This window comes from Equus przewalskii, chromosome 3, assembly GCF_037783145.1.
Source record: "Equus przewalskii isolate Varuska chromosome 3, EquPr2, whole genome shotgun sequence".
Classification (NCBI taxonomy): Eukaryota; Metazoa; Chordata; class Mammalia; order Perissodactyla; family Equidae; genus Equus; species Equus przewalskii.
Window position 1 is genome coordinate 76067154 of NC_091833.1, and position 23974 is coordinate 76091127.

Here is a 23974-nt window from a genome sequence, read left to right on the forward strand (position 1 = left end):
TAGCTCAGAAGAGCTCCTAGATGACAAAATAATAGTAAAATCAAACCTTTTATTTTATTTATTATTGATTTTATTAATCGATACATTTTATTAATTATTTAATAAAATCAATAACAAAAGGAGTGGCAAAAGGACCGGATGTTATTTAACTTGAATAAGAGAAGGCTAGAAAGCCATTTGATGATGGTGCTGAAAAGCAGGGAGGGTGGTCATGGTCAATGACCAGATATTCAGTTTGCTCTTTAAGGGTTGGAGTAGGCTGCAGTGTGAAGGGCAGTAAGTGGGTCATAAAGTATCCCTCAGGGGCCGGCCCGGTGGCGCAGCGGTTAAGTTCGCAGGTTCCGCTTCTCCGCGGCCGGGGATTCGCCGGCCCGGATCCCGGGTGCGGACATGGCACTGCTTGGCAAGCCATGCTGTGGTAGGCGTCCCACATGTAAAGCAGAGGAAGATGGGCACGGATGTTAGCTCAGGGCCAGTCTTCCTCAGCAAAAAGAGGAGGACTGGCAGTAGTTAGCTGAGAGCTAACCTTCCTCAAAAAAAAAAAAAGTATTCCTCATTATGCAAAAAATACATTGGAAGCTCTGAAAGATGGGGCAGCCCAACCTTCTTTTAATTTTTAAAGTCTTTTTTTTTGGGTCTTTCGGCTCATGTTGAGTTAATATATTCTTTAATTCATAGCACACATAAGACCCTTCTTAGGTTTTACATCTCATTCTATTTCTTCTGCTCCCCACTCTCCCTCTTTCTTGCTCTCTCTTTTAATTCAACACCATGTCTTTAAGATCTACCTGTGTTGTTGATTATATTTCTAATGCATTATTTCTAACTGCTTTTCAATAGTCTGCTGTTTATAGACACTCTTGGCTTATCTAATCCTCTAGTATTGGCCATTTCTGCTGCCTCCAGTTCTCACAAATGCTGCCATAATAAATGTCATCATACAGATCCTCGGTCACCCTTTGGATCGGTTGGTGGGAGACAGAGAAGGGAAACGGAGGGCTAAAGGCCTATGTTTTTTTTTTAGGCAATATGGAATATTGGAATTGTCCAATTGGAATATTGAGAAATGGAGGCACATGATATCACAAGTTCTAGTCTAGTATTTCAAACATTTAGAAGCTTCTCTGAGTTCCTTAGTACTTTACTAAAACTATAATAGCGACTGAAATAGCTTTCTGGAACCTAAAGAGTATGATTTTCAGTGCTCTCTCCTTTTCAGTGTCATTTTCTAAAACTTGGGCTAGTCAGTTTTAGAAGCATTTCATTTCTCCATAGTGGGCATTGATTACCTGGACCAATCCAATGAAAGTTTCTAAGAAATCTTATTAGTCATAGGATTGAGTGAAGTTTCTAAAATGTTTTACTATTTTAATGATTGTAAAACCTGATGTCATTCAGTTGCCCAACATTATATCCTGAGTCACTGGGAAAGCTGAATTAGAACCTTAATAATGGTAGCTTGTATTTATACAGTGTTTATCATTTATAGTGCTATTCATAAACATAATCCATCTTATTGAATCCTACAACAACCCTGTGAGATAGGTGGGGGTAGGATTACAGCTTCTATTGTAGATGAAGAAATGGAGATTCAAAGCAATTAAGTGAGTTGTCCAAAGTCACTTGGAGATTTAAGTGATATTGCTGGAAGGAGAGTGCAGGTCTTCTGAGGCTCCATCCAGCCTCTTTCTGCAACATTATGTCTGATGCTCAGAGAAACGATTTACTGTAGATTCAGAGTTATCCCCTGAGCTGGACTTGCTGGTGAATCTGTCCTTTTCAATTATTTTGTGATGTTAATGAGTAGGCTAGAGCTGCACACCCTGTGTTTGTCCCATTAGTAGAACACCTGTTCATAACAACAACTCGATCGGGGAAAAAATAAGGCTCGTATGACTGAGTCACATGGCAACAAGCAGCATGCATGGTTGGACTTTGGCATAATTTGGAGCGCTACAAAGTACCAGGTGTGTCATTTTATCCTTTACCTAATTACAGTCATAAAATAAGAGCAGTCGTTGGACCATAAAAAATAATTGATTCAAGTATATTTGTGCAAAGAGATAATTCCATTCTATTAAAGAGTCTTTCATGAACTTTTCAAAATGCACCAACAACCTGAGGAGTTATGCCAGCTTGCATTAGGCAGGTGACAACCGCCTGTGAAGGCCTATGAACTGGCAGCTAAGCATCTACTGATCATGCATGTGCAATACACCATGGAGGTCACTAACTACTGTTCCTTACCATGTCACTAGGGCTCAGGCAAAAATATTACAGAACCCAGCATACATTTTCAAAAAAATAAATCATGATCACATGTCCCCAGAATTACAAATGAACAGCCCTTTCCAGAGTCAGACACTGGGAACAAGACCATTTGCAGGAAAAAACTTTAATTTTTTCATATTCTAAAGTGACAAAATGGTCACAGAGCAATATGACAATTCCATCTACTTGATTCTCAGTTATCTGTGTGTGGCTTCTCTGTATGAGATTTTTAAAATACCAAACTGATTTCTATCATCTGCACGTAAGTTTTTGAGTTCTATCCTCACCCCTCCTCTTCTGTGCAACAAACACATACATCTTCCTGCCCTGCAATCTATTGATCCAATTAATCTAATTAATGCTCTCCTAAATAAAATATAATTAGGAAACTAAAGGGGGGCAAAAAATTAATAACATACTCTAAAACATAAAAATAATATTTCTTGGGGCCAGCCCCATGGCACAGCGGTTAAGTTCACGCACTGCACTTCAGCAGCCCAGGGTTCACCAGTTCAGATCCCGGGTGTGGACATGGCACCGCTTGGCAAGCCATGCTGTGGTAGGCGTCCCACATATAAAGTAGAGGAAGATGGGCATGGATGTTAGCTCAGGGCCAGTCTTCCTCAGCAAAAAGAGGAGGACTGGCAGGTGTTAGCTCAGGGCCAATCTTCCTCAAAAAAATAAAATAATATATCTATTATATGCCATTTTGACTTATTTGTGCCATTTTTCCTCTCTTAACATGCTGTTTAGAAAGTTGATCTTTTCGGTTTTTGCTTCTAAGCTTAGTAGCACAAATTTCTCTTTATGTTTAATGGTTTTCTGTAGAAAACATTGAGATTCCCCCCATAGCAAAAATCTGTTTGTCTAATTTCTTGGAGTATTAGGGTATCAGACATTTTCAAAGTGAGATTTGATAATTCAGTTTACTTTACAAGTCTCCCCCCTCCTGTATTATGTGGTTTGAAAAGCCCTGAGCACACGGCTGTGCCCTGTGGAAATCTCTAGTACAAGCCCTCTTTGTTCCTTTGTTTATATTTGTTCATAGGCCGAAACCTTGAGACGTAATGGATATTCACACTTACCAAGCATTAGCACAACCATCCTAACAATACCCAAAGTAGGCAGGGACCCAAACATTATTCAGCCTACCACACAAATTTCTATCCTCCATATTCAAACTGCAATAAAAATGAAAGATCGGGAAATTTGAAGCTTTGGTGTATCCTCTTCCCTTTAACCACAGACCTCCAACAAAATGCTTTCTGAAGAGCAAAAAGCAGCCTCCTGTTCATTACTATGGTTGGGTATATGCGGTTCTGTCCTCTCACATCCTAACAGACTGGCATCTCGCTAATCTGTAACAGCAGTATAGATGCCTAAGTTCAGCAGGAACGCTTTTACTATCTCATACCTGAGTGGGAAATTTAACATTTTACAAATAAAAAAGGGACCAGATATCCAGATTTGCCTGGGACACTTCTGATATATGCCTGTCGTCTTGGTGTAATTATCTTATACTTCAGTGTTCCAGGTTGGATGACAAATTATATGGTCATGTTAATTTAACAGCTAGGCTGAATATTAAAAAGCACCTTGGTTCAAAATCTTTCATGGGCTCCTCAGTTGTGCCCTGAAGTGGAAACTAGGCACAAAGTGTTCAGCAAATCAGAGACATAGCCTAGAACAGGCCACTGTACACCCCTTTCTCGGGTCAATGACATCAGTGAACAGTTGATGAGGAATCACATGATAATTTAAAACTCAGGCCACTCTGATCATCAGAATTTTAGAGGAGAAATGATCTCAGGGGTCATCCGGCCCAACATCATCACTTTTCTGGATGAAAAAATAATTGTAACACTTCTGGAAATGTGTATATCATTTTACGGTTTTCTAAATTGCTTCATGAGCATAATCTCATTGGGTCACAACTGATGTAAATAGGCAAGGAAGGAAGCTTTTAGCTATATCTTACAAAGAAAAGAACTAAGTTTCAAATAAGTTAAAAACTGAGCCAAGGTCATATGACTATTAAGTAGAGAAGTTAAAATTGAAACCCAGGTCTGACTCCTTGCCCCGTGCTCTTTCCATCACTCCATACTAGTTTAATATTTTCATTCATTAATTCGGATTTAAAATTTATCCCCTATATATAATTTATCCATCAAAGATACACAAATATCCCCTCTGTGACTAATACTATATACTCACTTTATTTCTCCTTCTCTCTGTCTCTTCCCACCTACAAAGAGCTCTGGCCAGCAACTAAACTGTTCTTGTCTGACAGCGCCCCTTGGCGGCTGGCTCAGGAATCATGGCGCACAAAATCTGTCCCACTCCTTTCTCCCTTGTGCTTTGGGTAGAAGGGTGAGGAGGAGACCTTGCAGAGTAACCTCTAGCTTTTTCTTTATTGTTCCTTAATTGTATCTCAGGCAACCTACTTCTCACATCAATACTTCTCAACATTCCCTTTCTTCCTCTCTCCCCCTCTTTATTTCATCTACACACAAATACAGCTCTAATTATTATGCCTTTATATCAAGATAAAAAAAAGCCATACTTGTTGAAGTGAAAATGAAGCCTATCAGCAAGCATTCAATGAGTATTCACTGTACACCCAACAACGTGTCAGGGACTATTCTGGATGCTTGGGACACATCCGAGTTGTGTTATAAACCTCGAACATCCTCAAAAGGTCCCTGAAAACCTCTTCAACATCTGCACCAAAACTTCATTTCTCTAAGCCAAATTTTATTAAAACTGCTTTTTCTTAAGCATTTGCTTTCCAAATAAAGAAATGATTTCTTATTAAATTTCACTAGGATATGTCAACAGGATTACTTTCTACTTTTTTTCAGTAACAAATACGTAGCATTTTAGTTACACTCTCCTTTGTGGGTTAGCCTCTATCTACAATTGATAACGTTCTTTCTAGAGAAAACTTTTTCTAAATTCCTAACAATCATCATAGAGATAGGCCTCTAGAAAAGCAAACTGTTTACAAGATGGAGATCTCCTATAAGGACATGATGGAAATGGGATGTCCTCTTTCACTTGCCCATTTGTTCCTAAAGAGGTAGACTGAATACGCCACTTATTTCACAGCACACTCAAAGAAGAAGCCTAAGGTTTTACCATTGTCTTTCATCATTTTCCCACGTTTCCACATACAAAGTTTGGATTAGGCCACGAGGTGGGCTATCAATGAAAAGAACCCAGTGTGTATACAAAGAATTTCATGTCCAGGGTAAATGAATGATTGATTCATTGCTGGAAGTCATCCACAGACACCATTTCCTCCAATAGCTTTTAGGATATTGTGCTATTTTCTGTAAGTAGCTGAAGAAAGTCTGGACCGCTGAGGGACTTGTTCCAACAGTTTCTGGAGGTTCCTTAATCAATTCAACAAAACTGTACATTTAGGGATTAAGTAGCAACAATAGTCATAAGATCCAGCTGGTCTGGTTGAAGCCAATCTTTCAATTCCATTCTGTCAGATGTTGTAACTTTTTCTCGTTTGTATACTATATTATTCACATCATGTCATCTTTCAATTATGTCTGTACCAATTAAAGAGGAGCATGTGGAGAAAGAAAGCCAGCCTGGCTGGTGGCGCTGGTGGTATTAACTGAAATCACTGGCTAATCCGTTTAGCTGGGTCAGAGCCATGTCTGGTCACCAAGCTTGAGAAACATGCCACAGGGAGGGGGCACGGCTCCCAGACTAGCCCCACCCCACAGGGGAGCCAGCGTAGACACAGGACACTGCCTCACTCCTGTCCCAGGTGGCCCCACGCGGCTTTATTGCCCCTCTTTCCACAACCACCCATCAAGGTTCTTCTGTCTACATAGCTACTCAACACAAAGAGAACACATTGTGTAGTGGTTAAGAACATGGATGCAGAAGCTAGACTTTCCAGGTTTGAATCCCTGCTCTGCCACTCACTAGATTTGTGTTTGGGGAAAGTTATATACATATCCTTGGGAAAGGTATATACGTTTCCATCTATATCAGTTTCCACGTGTGTAAAATGGAGACAATAAGAGTGCCTATCGTATAATGTTACTTCCTCTGATGATTCAATAAGTTAATGCATCTAAGACATTTAGCACTGTGCCTGGCACGTAGTATTTATTCAATAAAGATGTTGTTATTGTTATGACAGGAGTAAGGTTTCTGTATGCAATTAAAAAATAGGAATCAACTCTGCTGTTTGGGGTAGTGAGGACCAAAAGATATTAGAAGGCTGGAAAGCTATTTTTTCCAATGTTATGTTTTGGTTTTGAACATGGCCAGTCCTGGTTGTTGAAAACACAGAGCAGTGTCTTCCTAACTTACATCCTAAATCAAGTCATGCCAGATGCCATTGGTTGAGTTCAGTTCAGCAGACATCTAATGAGCATCCGTTAAGTGTCAGATACTCCAAACGAATGCTGGAGAGAGATAAACGTATCAGAGATGACATACCCCCCATAGGAGAGCATGTAATTTAGTGGGAGAGACAGGCCCGTGAACAAATTACTTCAAAACAATTTTAATTTGGTCGTTATTCTCATAGGCCAAGTCAGCCTAGAAAAATCTACTCATCAATTCATAGAGTATTTGTTCCTGCTTATTTTAAACTTCCTCACTATTCGTCTTTGTCCTATTAATGCTTCCTCATTACTAGATGAGAGGAAAGGATAAATTGGGGAGTGGTGCTGAGGAATGAGAAAAGAAACCACTATTTTAGTGAATATACCAACAACTAAGTTCAAATCAATGCACAATGCAGAAATGCTAATGAGAAAACATGCTTAAGCTATGACGCCCGCCCCCACCCCCACCTTGTTAGTCTTGAGAAGTTCCATCCTGGGATACATCTTATGATGAAACAATACATAAAGCATTTGATTTCTTTAAAAAGGTTCTGATTTCAACCATTGTGCTTTACCATTCCAGAAAGATTTTAAAAAGACATTGTAACCCAGAACGAGTGAAACTTATCAACTGTTCTTATCAGTTTGCCACCCAGGAGATGCCCCACTGGACACCTAGCTCACAATCATTGAAAAAACAATCATATCTTCCGTAAGCAACCATTTCACAGTTTAGAAACACTTTCCCTACAATAATATCACATGAACTTTACAACAAAGCTGTGAGCCGGCAAAGATGTGTGTTATTATATGCCATCTTCACGTGAGAGAATGGAGGCTCAGCAAAGGGATGTTTTGAATGATCAGTACCCAGGACTTCTAATTATTTGACCTTTTTACTATGTTAACTCAAATGTCATTTTGCTCCTAATTCTGCTGGGTTTCCTGAAACAGGCACTTTTAAGGCAAGAGGAAAGTGAATCTAAAGAGGATCCAAAGTGGAAAGTAGTAAGCTGAATTAGTGACTACATAGAGCACATATAATGGCACACATCAGATACGCCGAACTTAAAATAAAAGAAGGCAGCACTTTGTATTTTTAAGCTTTGCATTAACTACTGAGAGATAGGCGATCTCAGAGCGGGGCTGAAACACCAAAACAAACCTGTTGACACCTTTGCCTGACAAAACATGGGGAATAAGCGGTACTTGGGTTGGTATGGCTGCTGGCGACGGGTTGGAACGGCATGAATTCAAGTACTAGTTGGCATCTCAGTCTTCCTGCCTCATCGAGTCAAGTGCAGCATGTTCTGGGAGAACAGCGTGCTTGTCGTTCTGAGCTGGCAGGTGGTTCTGCCTGTGCCTGTAGCTGTTACACTGGGTCAAAAGTTAGGAGCTCAGATCTTATTGGACAAACGTGAACAAGTCTCTCCAACTTATCTGCACTTCAAAAAATGGAGTCAGAACAAAATTTGAAAGGGGCAATTCCATTATCTCTGTCGCCTTAGTGTCAAGTAGACACGAGGGCTTTCCCAGGAGATACGTGGGGGTCTGCAAGGAGGCTGCAGGAGCAGCTAAGGGAGTGAGGCTGGAGAGACCACAGTAGGTCAGCAGTGGTCTGGCCCACATTGGGAAAGACTGGCTGCCCCCAGAACCAATTCTTCACTGACGTGTCAAATGATGACTAAAATTAGAGCTCAGTGATCCAAATAGGTGATCTGGTGATATCTTAGAATTTCTGACATTGATAGAGAGTAATATATTTGGGAGATCTATATCAATCTTGATGCTCGTAACATCATGAACTGCCTTTACTGCTATAACCAGAATAAAAGGTAGAATTCTGAGTCTTCTTCTGACCCTGTAGACAAGTTAGTTAACCCTTCCAGACCACAAAACAGGACTAATTCCATTCTGATTTCTAAGAGAGGATTATGAGAGAAACTAGAACTAATACCAGCCTGCTTTCGGGCTGGAGCTCAGCACCCCGTGGTCATGGTACTGCAGGCCAGATACTTGAGCACATTATTTGACTTTACATGTTTCTATCCTATTTTAAACTCACAGACTGATAGTCTCTCTTTTACACTTCCTGTCTATCCCTACATCCTTTCTTCTTCTTCACTCAGTCATTTTAAATCTATCTCTAGTTTTCACTTGGAGACTTGGATATGCACTCCTTTGCGGGGGGCGGGTGGGGGGCAGGGTCAACAGTTGATATGGTTAACACATTTTTTTGTTAAGTGCAGAATCAAGTCCTGACTCCTAAGAGTTCTGTAGAAGGTAAAACAGTAACATTTTGCTAGGTCTGCTGTAATTAGTTTTCCATACATCTTTGGTATTGTTCTTGGTGACCAATGGAAATAACCAGCTAGCCTGGAGACAGTCTAATCTCTCAAAAAATACTTCAAATCTCCTTCTGGGCTGGAACAGGAAATACTTTTATAGGGTAAATAGTAAACATATGGAATCTTTTAGCCCCAAGAAGTTAGGCAGGCTGAAAACTTAAATAGCTTCAAGAAGGTTTAGGTATTATTCATGGATAAAAAGAAGACATAACAATTTTGGCAAAAATTAAGAAGTTTGACAATACGAGTGTTGATGAGGATGTGGAGCAAAGGAAATGGTATGCACTACTGGTAGGAGTGTAGTTTTGTTCAATAACTTTGGAAAAGAAGTTGATATTATGTTGTAAAGCTAACAGCCACATATGACCAGTTGCATTCCTTGTATATACCCTAGAGAAACCTTCCCAGATGTGTTTCAGAAGGCATATACAAAAATGTTCAGAGAGGCAATTTCATAATAGCAAAAAAAGTGGAAACAACCTAAATAGCCACCAAAAGGAAAGACATGAATAAATTGTAGTATATTCACAAAACGGAAACAGCACTGAATATGAATGAACTTCTCTACCTGCAGAAATATGGATGAATCTTGGAAACATGTTGATGAAAAAAAGCAATTCACAGAAGAATTACATATGATAAGAAACAATTTTTACATCTCAAAAATATACAAAACTATGTGATAGAACTAATTTAAAAAGCAAAGGAGTGATTAATACAAAAATTAGAACCTCGGTTTCTTGTGGGGGCAGATAAGGCAGAGGGTAGGCTTGGGAAGGAAATAGAAGTAGCTTCCACAGTCTTGGGTAATGATTTAATTCTTAAATTGGATGGGGTTTACTAGTGTTTATTTAATTGATGCCTCATAACTTACATGTACATTACATATATCCTTTTGATACATAATGACCCTTGAATGGAAAATGCAAATGTTTACTTCCCTAATCTTCCAAATAGACTTGATGGAAAACAACTCACATGCTTTTCCTGAAAATGTAATTTAGTACCAATAATCAGATGAAAATCTGGGAGAGGTGGACCACTGGTCTGATCAAGGATGTCTTTTTTTAAGGGAAAAAAATTAAATTTTCTAATTCCAAAGAAATAAATGTGAAAAAGCAGAAAAATACAAAGAAGAAACAATTTTAGGTCACCTGCAGTTCCATAATCTAGGTATAACCGTTGTTAACATTTTGTTGTATTTTCCACCAGTTTTTTAAATATATAAAATCGGAATGAATGCAGCATTTAAAAATGTATTTTCCTGTTTAGATTTGAAATATTGTTTCCCTGAAGACAGCAATGATGCTATGTGTACATGGTGTGTAGTATATGGTGTGTAGTATATGGTGTGTATAGTCTAATGTTCAGATTCAAGTTCTATTATATAAGTTGTCTATATAAATGATAACTTAAATTTGAGCATATCTTTCACTGAAAAAGTTAAGAAATTAGAGAAGGACAATCGTTTGTCACAGTTGCTGAATCTCTTCCATAGTAATTTTTTTGCTTCTAAATCAATTACAGAAATTTGTATGATGAGATGGAAGGAATTTTTCTTTTGATGATCTGCTTTCTTGAACTCCGATCTCAACACAAGAATATATTTTTCTGAAAGATTTTTAAAAGGGTTTTATATTATTTCTGAATTTTTGAAAGTGTGGAAAAATTTCTCTTGATAATTCATAATTTTAAAGGCAATTTCCCCATTCCTCATCATATTTACAAAAGATAAATAGCATAGTGTCTAAATTTTCTCTCCAATGTATATTTTTTTTAAAGTTTATTCCTTTAAGACTACCTCAACCTACCGTCAACTCAAGTGTTGAGATAACACACAGGATCAGAGTTAGAAGATATTTTAATGCATCTTTACAGGTATAAGGTAAAAGAAGACCTGAACATTTAGAATTGATTTTAATGATTAAATTGCAAACTCTTGTGAAAGCTGAAATACTCTTTGTGTCTCTCCCATGCTGGATTCCTAAGTGTGGTCCTGATTCAGGAGGCCTACAGCGGGCCGGGACATTTCTTCAGGTGATTCTGAGGTCCAGCCGGGCAAGAGAACTACTGCTCTAAGCTTGAGGACATTAACCACCAGGTTCATATTTAAAAAACAAATCTTTTCTTTTAAAACCAGCCCGGTGTTAGCCTGGGGAGGCACATCAACATTCCACTCCTATTTGTGAATTTCTGAGAGAGACTGACAGCTCCCGTGATCCCCCTTTGACCCGGCTCAGAGTAATTCATTAAGTGATGAGTTACTCACACCCTTATCCCCATCCAAACACCCACCAGTTCTCTTGGAGAAATGGCAGCACATAATTTTTCTCACTTAAAAAACTACAAAATGCTTCAAGAGCCCATTGCTTCCAGGAAGTCCACAGTGAACATAAAGGAAATTCAGGCTAAAGAAAATTGGCAAACAGCCCTAAAGAATGATCCATCTGCTTTCTTTGCTTTTGGCCAGCTCACCATGGGACTCTCTTTATGAGGAGTATCTGCCACTGATGACCCTTTTTTCTTGGTTTGATATTAGTGGCATTACAGAGTTCAGAATGGCTGGGAGTGGGAGGAGAAGATGGTAACTGTGAGCCCAAAGCAATTTCTGCAGGTTATCAGTCTGTAGCACTCTCAGGAGCTAGTTCATATAGGTAGGTACTTTTAAAATAAATGATTATAGGATTGGGGAAGCAAGGTAAAGCTGTCAGATTGGCACAACTATCTATTGAGGCATTGGACGTAATTTAGTAAAAAGCCAGCGGGTTTCATTTAAGCCCTAGAAAAGATTTACATATCATCTTCCCCCAACCACAAAAGAAAACACCACCACAGGACAAATCACTCTTTGAATGTTTCATAAGATATTAATAAGCACAGCAACAACAGAACTTGTGCTAAGATCAAAGTTTCAGAAGCTTTAAAATATTTTTAGTTCTTTTCATCTGAAATTGTTTAGACTACCTTCAGAGAAACTTTTCAACAGTTTCCTTACTGGAAAGAGTTGAGAAGTTTTATAAGCCTAAGGTTACTAGGGTGATTTGGTTTATAAGTTTCCTTTAAAAGAAAGAGAGAGAGAGGGAGGGAAGAAACCAAGCAGCAGCAGCAAACACTTGTCAACCAGAGGGCTGAAATAAGAGACCAGTGTTGTAGAGAATTAACAGTAGATCTGACTCTAAAGGTTAAACCTTGCATCGTCATTTCTAGAAATCAAGTCTGTGTGTTTGGCGTACCTAGGAGAAGTAAGTGCTTTCAAATGGTCCTCCCACAAGTCTCCTTAGCAGCCAACCGAGTCCCACGGCCCTCAGCCAACAAACCCAACAAGTACTGTAAGTCAACTGGGATCTACTCATGAAACCTCATACGATGTCCTGTAACAGGAAGCCACAAAAATATGAGAAAATGCACCTGATTAAACGTAAGAACATCTGTCGCCCTGGACTTATATAATGGCCATTAAATAACAAAAAGAGGGAAAGAAGTCCATGCAGAACAGTCCTTGAGTCTGAGTCCAGTTTAGAAATCTGTTCCTTTGACTATTTCTGAAGGGCTGAAGATTCTACAAAGAAGCAGCAAAAATTTTCATGGAAGAGCCAGCGGAACTGTGTCAGTGGAATTAATGGAACCTTTCCAGGGCAAGAAAGAAAACCAGAGACAGCAGTTTCCCCTCTCCTATGTTCTTTTAGGCAAAAGGAGCAGACGTGGGTGGTTCCGGTGGGCAGCTTTGGCTGGAACTGTTATCCTACGAGGACAGTCCATGCCCATTGAAAATGGTAACAAGCCCCTGCCTGCATTTACACTGTTGCGCTCCTGAGTTCTTCTGCCAAAGAAAAGACAGAATACCCTGCTGAGAAGGGTCTAGCAGAGCATGGGACTCAAACTGAAGCTAAGGCTTCCCATTCTAGGGTGCTGAGCACTAACCAGGCAACGTTGAGAAAGAAAGTCTTCCTGTGCCTTATTCTCCTGGGCTGCTACAGGAGTCCACCAGAGGAGTTAATCTCCAAGGTTCTTTCCAGCTCCGAAGTTCTGTGTCAAAGAAAGAGGGAGGCGGCTGCCAACAGGAGAGGAGGCGTTTCTGACCTGGCTTGAGCCCATCCTGCCTCAGTTCTGTGACAGGAATCATTGCTACAGATTTTTAGGTGGAAGAGCACAGGGCTCCCTAAAAACACAGGGGGTTTTCACAGTGACCTGACAAGTGGCTTGAGCCCAAGATTCTCTCGCAGTAGAACGGCTTCTTATCCTACCTGAAAGCCCCTTCAAGTGACCTAGAGGGGAGATAAAGACAGTTATTTAGGGAGCATGAAATGCAAGTCACAGTAGAAAAGGCTGTAACTGCTTTGGGCACATTATGCAGGCAGGTCAGCAGAGTGGGGCTCATCCCCAGGCATAAACCACATCAAAACCTATTCAGAATTGTGTTGGGTGATTTTGCAATTGTTTGTTAAGACACAAACCAACGGGACTCCCACACTTGTGCTGGTCTTTTACTGTCAGCAACTCCTGGCCCGTCTGTACCAAATCCACAGCCACAATCCTGAAGACTCTAACTTCTTATACCTCAATATATCTTAAATTGGGGGGAGGGAGAGGAGGGTGCACCTCCGCCAATTGAGCCTACTCAGGAATAGCGAGGACGCAGCAGGAAGTCATGTTGCCCCAAATCTGCTAGAGCAATGTTGGTTCTAAAAGAAGGAAATACAAGAGACCTTGAAGCTGGTAAGGGGCCCATTTTTTCTTGACTTTGCAATAAATTTTAATATAATCACGGGGAAATTCTGAGATTTTAAAAGAGTTGCGGTAGACCCTTCTCAATAGGGTCTTGGAAGTCCTGACCGAGGGGAGCACATGAAGTGGGCTCTCTACCGTACTCTGTGGAACAAAGGCCAGGCTATGCTGGGCAGTGAACAGTGGGGGTTGGCTGGAGGCCTTGGACTCTTGGCTTTACTTAGAAAAAGCAGGGGCGAGGGGCGAGGGGCGGGGGCTGGGGGGGGGGGCGTGCATGAGGAGGTTGCAGATTGCCGAGTGACTCACACAAGCCCTCAGGTGGAAATTTCTCCCGATGCTCAGTTCCCGGCCTTAGGAACTCCAGGAGTAGATCATATGTCTGTGGACCTATCTCCACCTCTGCAAAAGCGAGAGATTAAAGCCCCGCCCTCATTTCCCCAACTTTGAGAAGTAACTTCTGTACTGTGGGTCATTTGTTTGAAAGGGGAGCGAAGGGGGTTTGGCCGTCCCTGGCGAGGGCCCCAAAGCGCTAAACCACTTTAGCGGCAGAACGACGCGTCCGGGTGAGGCGTCCCCGCCGCGGACTCGGTGTACCCCGCACGCGGTCCGTCGAGCCTGTGCCCAGGGCAGCGCCGGCTCGCGGGAGGGAAGCTTTGAAGGTGGTTTTTCGAAATCACCCCGCGCATCACTCTGTCCTTAGAGCCTTGGGGCCGAGAGGGTACGGCGTCATCTTCCTCCCACCAGCCCAGACCAGGGCCCCCGGGGAAAGGTGCTGTAGAAATTCCCAGGCAAGCCCGGAGGCCGAGGACGCGCAGCTCCGATGGGGACCACTGAGGCGCGCCCCGGGAAGGCTCCCGCTGCAGCCTGCAGCCGCCGGGGCTCGCGCGGCCGTGCGACGGCGGGAGGGGACAGCCCCGCGGGCTGAGGGTGCGGGCCGCGCCCCGGATCTCCCGCCTTCCCTGCGTCCCGCCCGCCCGCTCGCGCCGCGCTCACCGCCACCGCCTCTCCCTCCCCTGCAGCCGCGCCGGGACCATGTCGGCGGAGACCGCGAGCGGCCCCACTGAGGATCAGGTGGAGATCCTGGAGTACAATTTCAACAAGGTCAACAAGCACCCGGACCCCACCACGCTGTGCCTCATCGCGGCCGAGGCGGGCCTTTCCGAGGAGGAGACCCAGGTGAGCCCCGGCGCGCGCCCCGCACTCCGACCCCTGCCCGCCCGGGCCGCCGCGCCCACCCTCGCCTGGGCCGTCTCGCGAAAGTGGGGGTCGCCGTCGCCTCCCCCCCTCCCCTGATCTTTCATCGCTTCTGCCCGCACCCCAGGAGCCCCATCCTAGGAGCTCAGACTCTGCATCGCTCCCACCGCCGCATCCCCGCTTCCTGGCTCCATGGTCGCCCCGTCTGTCCTTCCACCCCCAGCCCGCGCTGGCTCCCCCAGGAGCTGCTTAGAAAACCTCGCGTCCACCCTTCCTTCTCCTTGCTTTTCCGCTCTCCCCTACAGCCCGGGATAAACGCGCTCTCCTCCCTCTGGGCTGGGAGCAGCGTCCCTGGCCCACTCTTGTCTCGCTTTCTCGGGTGGTTTCTTCTCTGGGCTGTGAACGAAAGCTTCTGGAGAGGTGCGGTGTGCGCTTTCCGCGCCCAGCGCCCTCCTGTCTGTTCTCGGCGGGAACGTCAGAGCTGGAAGGCACCTTAGCGATGAGCTATAAATTCAGTCCTCAGGGTTGGTGAAGGAGGAAACTGAGGCCCAGAGGGAGGGAGTTGCCAGGATGGCGCGGGTCCTTAGCCATGCTCTTTCCACTACATCGGGCAGCAGCTTTTCCTTAGCCACAGAGCTGACGCTGCAGGGAGCCAGGGAGATGGGGTTCAGAGTTTAAAAACTTCTCCAGCTCTAAGGTTTAGTCTTTTTCTGGATTTTTCCGAGAAGGTAGACATTTGCCATTACAGCTGGCGGGAGTGGAAGCAGATGTCCCCTGCAGTGCATTCATTTATTTATCTGTTTCTTAAGGCTCCTATATTATCCGGAAAATCCTTTAGGGTAGAGAATGCAACCCTGCCCACGATTGCTAACCTCCAGGTGCAGAGTTGGCTCCTTTAACTGACTTTTTGTTTGTTTGTTTAACCCTGTCTAAACTCTGGCTTCTGTTTTCCCTTTGGTCATGGAAAGACAATTAGTGATGCATGATGATACTGCTTGGAACTGCTCTAGTATCTCTCCAGGGGAGCCCAGAGCGCTTCACCCCTCTAGTCTCAGCTCTGAAGCAGAGACATCCTTATTCCTCCCATTTTACAGACCAGAGCAGCAGACTCTCTGTCCTCTCCTCACCGTGAACCATACTCAGTGGAGGCTTAAAAGCTTGTAATGGGTGCTCCAGTGGATCCTAGAACCAAGACCCCACATCCAAAATGATTTTTACTAATTAAGCCAGATGCACGTTGGAGAACCTGCCCATAAAAAAACCCCTCTCATTCATAGGGCAAATAGAAAGTCAAGCAGATCTGTTTTTAGCAAAGGCAACAGCTGTCGGCTCACCAAAACCAGAACTTAATGGAGAGTGATTTACTGTAACCCAAGTCTAACTGCTCATGTTTCCTGGAAGCCCCCGAGGAGGCAGCCTGCTGAAGTTTTATCATTTAAAATCCTACGCTATATTTAGAAAGAGGAGTAATCACAGAGACAACGATAACTCATCTTTTAAACAGAAGGCTGTGGATTTATTGTGGGCACAGCGCCAACTAGGGGTCTAACCTCTTCTCAGCCTCTGAATTCTCCCATGGCCAGTTACCATCATTTCCTTACCTGTAAAGCAGAATAATTGTTGCCCTTTATAATGGCTGATACTTGCCACATATTGTTCCAGGTACGCTCCAAGTATTAAATCACTTGTTTGTCACAATAATGCTGTGAGGGAGGTACTATTATCCCCATTGTACAGATGAGGGAACTGAGGCACAGAAAGGTTGAAAAGCTTGCCCAAGACCACAACCGGAACTAACAGAGGTAGGATTTGAATCCTGGCCATCTGGGTCATGATCCAGGCCCCTAACCAACATGCCTTGTTGCCTCTACAGGAGAAGAATGGAAACAACTGGGTGGGGTGGGAGGGAAGGACCGAAAGTTCTATTTATGTTATTTTTCTTCTTGAAAAAAAAAATCCATGCATTAAATGCAAGTCATTCCAGGCTATATTCAATCTTTCTTCAAGATTCTCCTTCTATAAGAGAACTGAAACAAAATCAGGTGAGGGGCAGGAAGAAAGAAAGGCACCTGCTTCTTTCTGTGATTGAGGTCGGCCAATTCAGACCTCTGCACAGCAGGTTCATCTGCCCATCTTGGGCAGCCCTTCTCCAATTTCCCCTCTGCTCTCATCCTCAAATGGTAGACCCAACCCTGAAATGAGTGGGTGTAGGGGTGAGTCAGCCTCATAGCAGGGCCTCTGGCTTCCTTTTCCTGCCATGGGGCAACACCTTCTTCCTCCCTGAGGCTGCCACAGCTTGGCTTGCCCCTCTGTCTTCCTGCCTAGACCTGCAGAGAAGCATCTGAGACCCCAGGGCTCAGAGAGAGGCAAAATTTAGCAAGTTCAGGGAAAGAGGCTTCCTGGGTACCCGAGGGTGCCTGCCCTCTGTCACCCTTACTGGATTGGGTCTCATCTTCCAACTTTCCATCCTTTAAACCCCCACCCCTTCCCAACCCTCCCCATCCTGTGACTGGTGGGTGAGAATGATTTCTTCTATAATCTTCTCAAGCAGTATTTACATTTCTTAAAGTGTCTTCTAAAAAAACAGTGTCTTCTGGAGATATAATGCCCAATGATGAACTTTCAGGGATTAATACAATTAGTTTTATTTGTGGCATCCTTGTAGGGGCCCTCTATATAACACCGTGAAAGCCAAGGTTTGCAGGGCCTACCTGTAAGCAGCTTCTGGCATCAGCACTTCCCCTGTTTCTATTCTTCATTTTGTTGCCCAATTGGAAAGGTCACCAGAGCCAAAATAATATTATTCCATATGCCTTATCCCTCCTCCCTAACACCACCCACCTCCAGAATCAGAATCAGACTCTTCATTTTCCTAGAACAAGTAATAGTTTAGTAGAAGAAAGATAAGCATGAGATGTGCCCATGAGATAGTTCACTAGAGCTGATCCACCACTGCTGATGCCCTGGCAAAGGCAACAGGAGCTAAAGGTTGAGACGTTATCTGACTGGGGGCTTTGATGTCCTCTGTAAACTGTTCCACTGTAGGACAACATTCTCTGCTATGGGGGGGGACATCTATAGGAACCCAGAGTGGGGTGAAGGGGGCTCTGATGGAAATATCTTTATGGGTTGCATTTGCTGGGATCTTAGAATGAGTTTTTCTCATGACAGTAATTAGATCTCTCCTACCTTTAAATTAGACAAACCTTGCAGAGTCCCAACCCCTGTGTCTTTTATTTACTTGAAGTCACTGTTAGAAGGAGCTGGGGAAGCTCTTTCATCAGTCCCTTGGGAGTTTGGGATGATCTGGCGTTTTCTGTTATCACTAAGTCAAGCCCAGTGTAGCTGGCGTTGGTTCTTAGAGAGGCTTCCAGTATTTTTATTTGCTCTGGATGTCCTGGGACTATTCCCAGAACTCAGTGGGTTTAGTTGTTAGATGTTTTATCAGTGGAATAAAAACCTCTAAATGTCTCCCCCTGAAAAGAATGAAATGTTAGTTACTAGAGAAAAGGACAGAACAATGTTATTTTGCCTCAAGCCCTCCCCATCTCAGTGTCTAATTATCATCTGTTCACTGGAGTAAATAAATCTCCTTCAATGGGTGAGCGTAATGAGGACTTTCATTTATAAGCAAGCAAGGGATGAATGTCTTTCCCAGGGGATCACTGAAACAAAGAAGAGGAGGATAAAGCCAGGTGGAAAATTAGCATTGATATGCGTGAGATGTGATAAGGTTAGGGAGAAAAAGCAAGCAAGGTGTTTAATGGTTTTTGTTGGACAGCAACTAGTTTGCTAAATTTTTATATACATACTTGATTTAAAATATATATCTTCAGAAAACAGTTGAGCTTTCCGTAAACCTCATCCCATCCCCCAATGCTGGGGCTCAATTTGTTAAGCGTTTGGATGCCAGCTCACCAGTTCACAAACGTGGTCCTTGCTGAAGTTATTTTCGGTAACCGTACATGAATATTCTGCTTCATTACTGGCGTCAGGTTGTGGGTGGCGCTTCGGAATGAGGCCAGCTGAATCATTTTGTCTTAAATGAATCCTGGTAGAAAATGAGACTCTCCTCCTCCAAGTTTTAATTAGTCAGTCTTTAAATCTCGGCTATTTATTCGGCTCTAGTAACTGGAAATCCTATTGAATCAGACCCAGTAGGCTTGAAACCCACCCCCCACCAGGAACTGCCTCATTAATGAGACTGGATCCACACTGCTCTCACACCAGATTCCAGAGTTGACAACACACACACACAGATGACAGAAGAAAATGTGCCCACCTTTAGCAACAGAACTTTGGTTAAAGCCACCGAAGTTACGAGAGCTCTCTTCTCCTTAAGGTTAGTGATCCCTATGAGTGAAATGTGGCACCTGGAGAGCAACCCCCAAAGAGAAGACTTCGCTAAGGGTAGCCTGCTGCCTCTGGCTTTAGATGACTATATAAGACAGCTGATCTTGCCAGCTGTGTAAGGCATTTCAGTGTGTGAGCTCTCTTGTACAGTTAGCATGAGTTGTTGGTGTGGTCGTATGCTGTGCAGCCAGCTTAGCCCTAAATGGTCGTGTGGCCTCCCTCCTTTCAAGCTCTTGATCCTTGATCCTTTGAAGCACTCCTTCCCTGTGGTTCTCACCCTTTCTTCTGGTGTTGGGCTTATGCCGAACTACCCTTCAGCTCCCCAGATCTCTGCAGAGATGAGATCATCCCAAGGATGGCCCTAGAGCCCACCTGTTTGTTCTGAGGTTAAATCTGCATCTGGGCAGGTGTCGACCGACTCATGCCAAGTCAGGAGTCCTCTAGGTGTTTCTCACCACACCTTCTCCATCAGCACATCCCAGGTCTGGCATCCCACAGCTGTGCTCTTTCTGCTTCGTTTCTATCCTCTCATCTTCCTACCCCTAGAACAGGTGAATTTTAGAAACCCCAGGAGGGACAAAAGAGAGCCCCTAAGCTCACCTCTTCATTTCCAGGTGAGCTGACTGGCTCTATTTTTAGGGACTCCTTCAAGGTCTCATAGCCAATTGGTTACAGAGGACCTTCCTATTGGCAGGCCCAGGACTGCAGAGCCCCCTGTGGTCAGCTACCCAAGCAGCTTGCCTGTTTGCATCAGCATGACATGAACATCTCCTCATTCTCAGTGTTTGCCATGGTGCGTGAAAGGTTGGGAAGCACAGGAGAATAGAGTGTGGGGCTCCCAGCTTCCCATAGAGCTCTCTGACTCGCATTCTCCCATGTGGGTCAATGCTTGCTGCTTCTCTTTCCTCACTAGATCCTCTTCAAAGTTTTTTGGGTTTTTGTTTTGTTTTGTTTTGTTTTGTTTTGGTGAGGAAGATTGACCCTGAGCTAACACCTGTTGCCAATCTTCCTCTTTTTGCTTGAGGAAGAGTGGACCTGAGCTAACAACTGTGCCCACCCTCCTCTGTTTCGTATGTGGAGCGCCTCCACAGCATGGCTTGATGAGTAGTGTGTAGGTCCACACCCGGGATCCAAACCCATGAACCTAAGCCACAGAAGCAGAGTGCACTGAACTCAACCACTACGCCACTGGGCCGGCCCCTCAAAGTTGTTTTTTAAAAATCCCAGTTTCCTCCTGGCCAATGTCGTCCATACACTAGCCTTTCCCCCAGCGTGGGTCTCCTTACCTCCTCTTTGCAGAGTCCCCCACCCCTCAGTAGCATAATGGGCAGCCACTGCCTTACAACATATGAAAATGTTGTAGCCTTCACATGGTACCACGTGCATCTGGGGCCTTCCCTAAATCCATGGTCACTCTCATGAGGTGTGCATATCTGGGTCCTGAAGAGCTACAAGACTCTGAGTAAACTGTAGTAGGTCCTTTATCTTCTCTCACTGCTCGGCAGCCCTGGAGCTCGAGAGACTGAGCTAGCCTACTCCACAGATCCCCAAGAAGGAGTTCTCTGAGCTTGTCCAGTGCTTAGTTTTCCATTCATTTTATTCAACAAACACCTACTAAGTGCTACCGATGGGCAAGGCCCTTGGTGAGATCGGCCCACATTGATGAGATGTAGCAGCCATAGAGATCTATGTGGGGCAATTGAAGGAGGTGCTTCAATTTCTTTTATTCATTTGACAAATATTGATTAATCTCTGTTAAGCCCTTGTGCTAGGGGCTAAGGACGCAATGAGGATACGATGAATACAGTCTCTGCTTTCATGGATCTTATATTCTAGAAGGAAATACAGCTTAAAAACTGAATACACAAATAAATAATTACAGATATTAAAAATTTCTGTGAGGGTGATAAAGTACTGAAATGGGTGGAGAAGCTAGTTTAGATAAAGTGGTCAGGGAAGGCTTCATTGAGAGGGTCCTATTTAAGCTGAGACCGGAGGATGAGAAGGAGATCATCAGCTAAAGAATGAAGACAGAACATTCTAAACATAGGAAACAGCATGTGCAAAAGTCCTGAGGCAGGAAAGGTAAGTGTCACAGTGCGAAGAACCATTCCCATGGACACATTCTTTGCTCTCCTCCTTTCCATTTGGGCCACAGAAGGGAATGAACTTCCTTTCCTTTTATGAAAATAATGGTTTCGTTATTTCAGTATGTGACAGGTAATTTTGCACATTTCCCTCCTCCAGAAATGGTTCAAGCAGCGCCTGGCCCAGTGGCGGCGGTCGGAAGGCCTGCCCTCAGAATGCAGATCCGTTACAGACTAAGGAGACGGTGGGCATTGGCAGCTTCCCTTCATGAAGACCATCTGCTGTTTCTCTCCTCGGCTTGGCCAAGCTGTTTTGATTTTTCAGTGTAGTGTTGTATGTGCCACTGTTAGCTGTCTTGCTATTTAACACAATGTTGTATTTTTTTTAATGTACATAACTAGAAAAGAAAATAACAAAAGGAAGCTATGTGCAGCTTCTGTGTAAAGCAGTGGCTTGGCTAGGAAAGTGGTGTGGCTTGCATTTCCCTTTGGGTCATGATGACAGTTGGTGTGAAAACCATCGAAGTTTGCTTTTGACCAACAACTCACAGTAACCATTGGCCTTCACCCTCCATTTCAGAGCAGGCAAGGCCGCTGTTGAAAAGATAACATGACCAAGAGGGAAAACATTTCCTTCTGAATCTACTCCCTTAAGTCGTTTTCCTTATGTTTCATTTAATACACTGAGGCTCAGTGAGAATACAGAGGGATATTGGAGTCATTCAGATTTCAGAAAGCGGTTCCTTGGGTTAAAGCTGCATTGACTTGGAAAGAACCCAGTTAGGCTGGAAGACAGAAACTCCAACTGGCAGAAAAGCAAGTAACTAAGAAAGAAATCCACAAAAGTCTTGAATTTACCTCATTTAAATGCATTTGTTAAATTTATTTTGCTAAACAAAATGAACTGCTTTTTTGTCTCTAAAATGATGTTCTAAATAAAACCTTAACTTTTTGTTGAAAATGCACTGAGTCCTCTGCAGATTTTTAACTAAATAATAAGCATATCAAAGAAAAACAGAGCAGCTTCAACATAGGAGTGGACAAAAGAGCTGTCATTTTCCACATCCTGGCTGCTCAAAGGCTGTCCAGGACGGGGCATCATCAGCTTTAGCTGCAAGCTTGTGAGAAATGCAGAATCTCAGACTCCAACCCAGACCTACTAAATCAGAATCTGCATTTTTAATAAGGTCCCCAAGGGGTACATGTGCGCATGAAAGTTTGAGCAGCATTGTTCTAAAGGACTCTACAGTCAAATTGCATCCATTTTCTATCATGGCACATTAAATGTCTTAATAGTCTATCAATCAAGATTGTGTCTGATTGCTTGGAACAGTAACTTGATTACAATGGATTAACCAAATAGGCTTTTGGTTTGCTTAATTGATTAATTGTTTTTACATAAGGCATCAATAGGTAGGTGGCTCCTTAATGTTGTCAAGGACCTGCGGTCATTCTGTCTTCCTACTTTGCTATCTTTAGCATGTGGCTCTTGTGTTCATGGATACAAGGTGGATGCTTGGGCAATGAGTCTGCATTTCAAGCGAAAAAAGAAAAAGAAAAGAAAAAGGCAAATGCTGGCTAAGACTCTCCCTTTTAAAACAGATTTCCTGGGAGCTCCCCAACCCCACCCCTCACAACAACTTCAACCCACATCTCATTGGCCAGAATTGAGCCACATGGTCACTCCTAACTGCAAGGGAGTCTGGGAAGGTGAGCATCTTAAATTGGGCATATCGCTGCCTTGAGCAAAATTAGGGTTCTGTTGGTAAGAAAGAAAGGGGAGGATGAATGTTGGAAAGGCCACTAGCAGCATCTGCCAACCCAGCCTGAAATGATGCTGGTGTACACTTCTGAAATCTTACCAAAAATGCAGGCACAGTCTTTTCAGTTCTTTAAAATAAAGAGCCCAGAATAAGAAACACTAACAGTTACTCAGAATACAAATGTTTACAAGATCCCGTTAAACATCCTTGGCAAACTTCCTCTTCCTCTACCTTAAAACTTTTTTCTGTAAACAGTACACAGTGAACCAGAGTCCTGAACAGAACAGCCTCATCTGGCGTGCTCTCCAGCAGCCTAATTAGTGGGTCCGAGCATCAGTCAGCACCCAGAGCTGGATGCTGACATCACTTTCTGGAAAGAAGAAGGTGGGGATGAGGAGGAATGTGTGCGAATAATAAATACCTGCATAGAGAGAGGATTCTTGATCTTTCAAAGCACTGTCGTAGACACTGGCTAACAGATAGGGAGGGAAAAAAGTGCTGCTAACGTGGCTGTGGACACAGCAGACACAGAGCACCGTGATTTGTCCTTGTCAGGCAATGAGAGAGGTGCTAACCCAGGTCTAAGCCCCAGGTCAGAAGTCTTTCCAGCACACCAGAGACATGATTCAAGATTAATCCATCCAGGCCAAGAAGAGTTAACCAGCTGGGCAGAGAGCATGCCTTTAGCTGGAGGAAGAGAAGCACAGTGTATGGCAGAAGGATCACTTCCTGTGCTTATCAGGCCTGAGTCAAGAGTCCTGTTTGAATGGCAGGTGCTGGGAGGGAATGAGGATTCTTGTCCTTTTATTTATTTATTCACTGTTTTTTTTTTTTACAAGAGCCAAGTTTTTTATTTGTTCGTTTCTTGCATT

At 43.4% G+C, this 23974-nt stretch overlaps 1 protein-coding gene and 1 long non-coding RNA gene across 13 annotated transcripts in view; one reads left to right on the forward strand and one right to left on the reverse strand.

Annotated features, from left to right (window-relative positions):
- The window catches only part of LOC139082572 (uncharacterized), a 63828-nt gene extending 49683 nt beyond the window's left edge, over positions 1–14145 (reverse strand). For all 7 annotated transcript variants that reach the window (XR_011538722.1, XR_011538720.1, XR_011538718.1 and 4 more), the window contains exons 1-2: positions 14012–14145; positions 7798–13245 (exon numbers count right to left, since the gene is read on the reverse strand). This is a non-coding gene — a long non-coding RNA (uncharacterized lncRNA). The remainder of the gene's footprint in view (positions 1–7797; positions 13246–14011) is intronic.
- HOPX (HOP homeobox) lies at positions 13966–22300 on the forward strand. 6 transcript variants are annotated; one of them, XM_070614771.1, is made up of 3 exons: positions 13966–14155; positions 14725–14881; positions 21500–22300. In XM_070614771.1, the coding sequence occupies exons 2-3, from the start codon at positions 14738–14740 to the stop codon at positions 21575–21577; spliced, it is 222 nt and encodes a 73-aa protein (XP_070470872.1). In that variant the 5' UTR covers positions 13966–14155; positions 14725–14737; the 3' UTR covers positions 21578–22300. The 6 variants fall into 6 exon arrangements, with proteins under 6 accessions (XP_070470872.1, XP_070470871.1, XP_070470874.1 ...); XM_070614770.1 differs by having other exon boundaries at positions 13996–14423; XM_070614773.1 differs by having other exon boundaries at positions 13996–14364.
- Positions 22301–23974: the final 1674 nt, after the last annotated feature.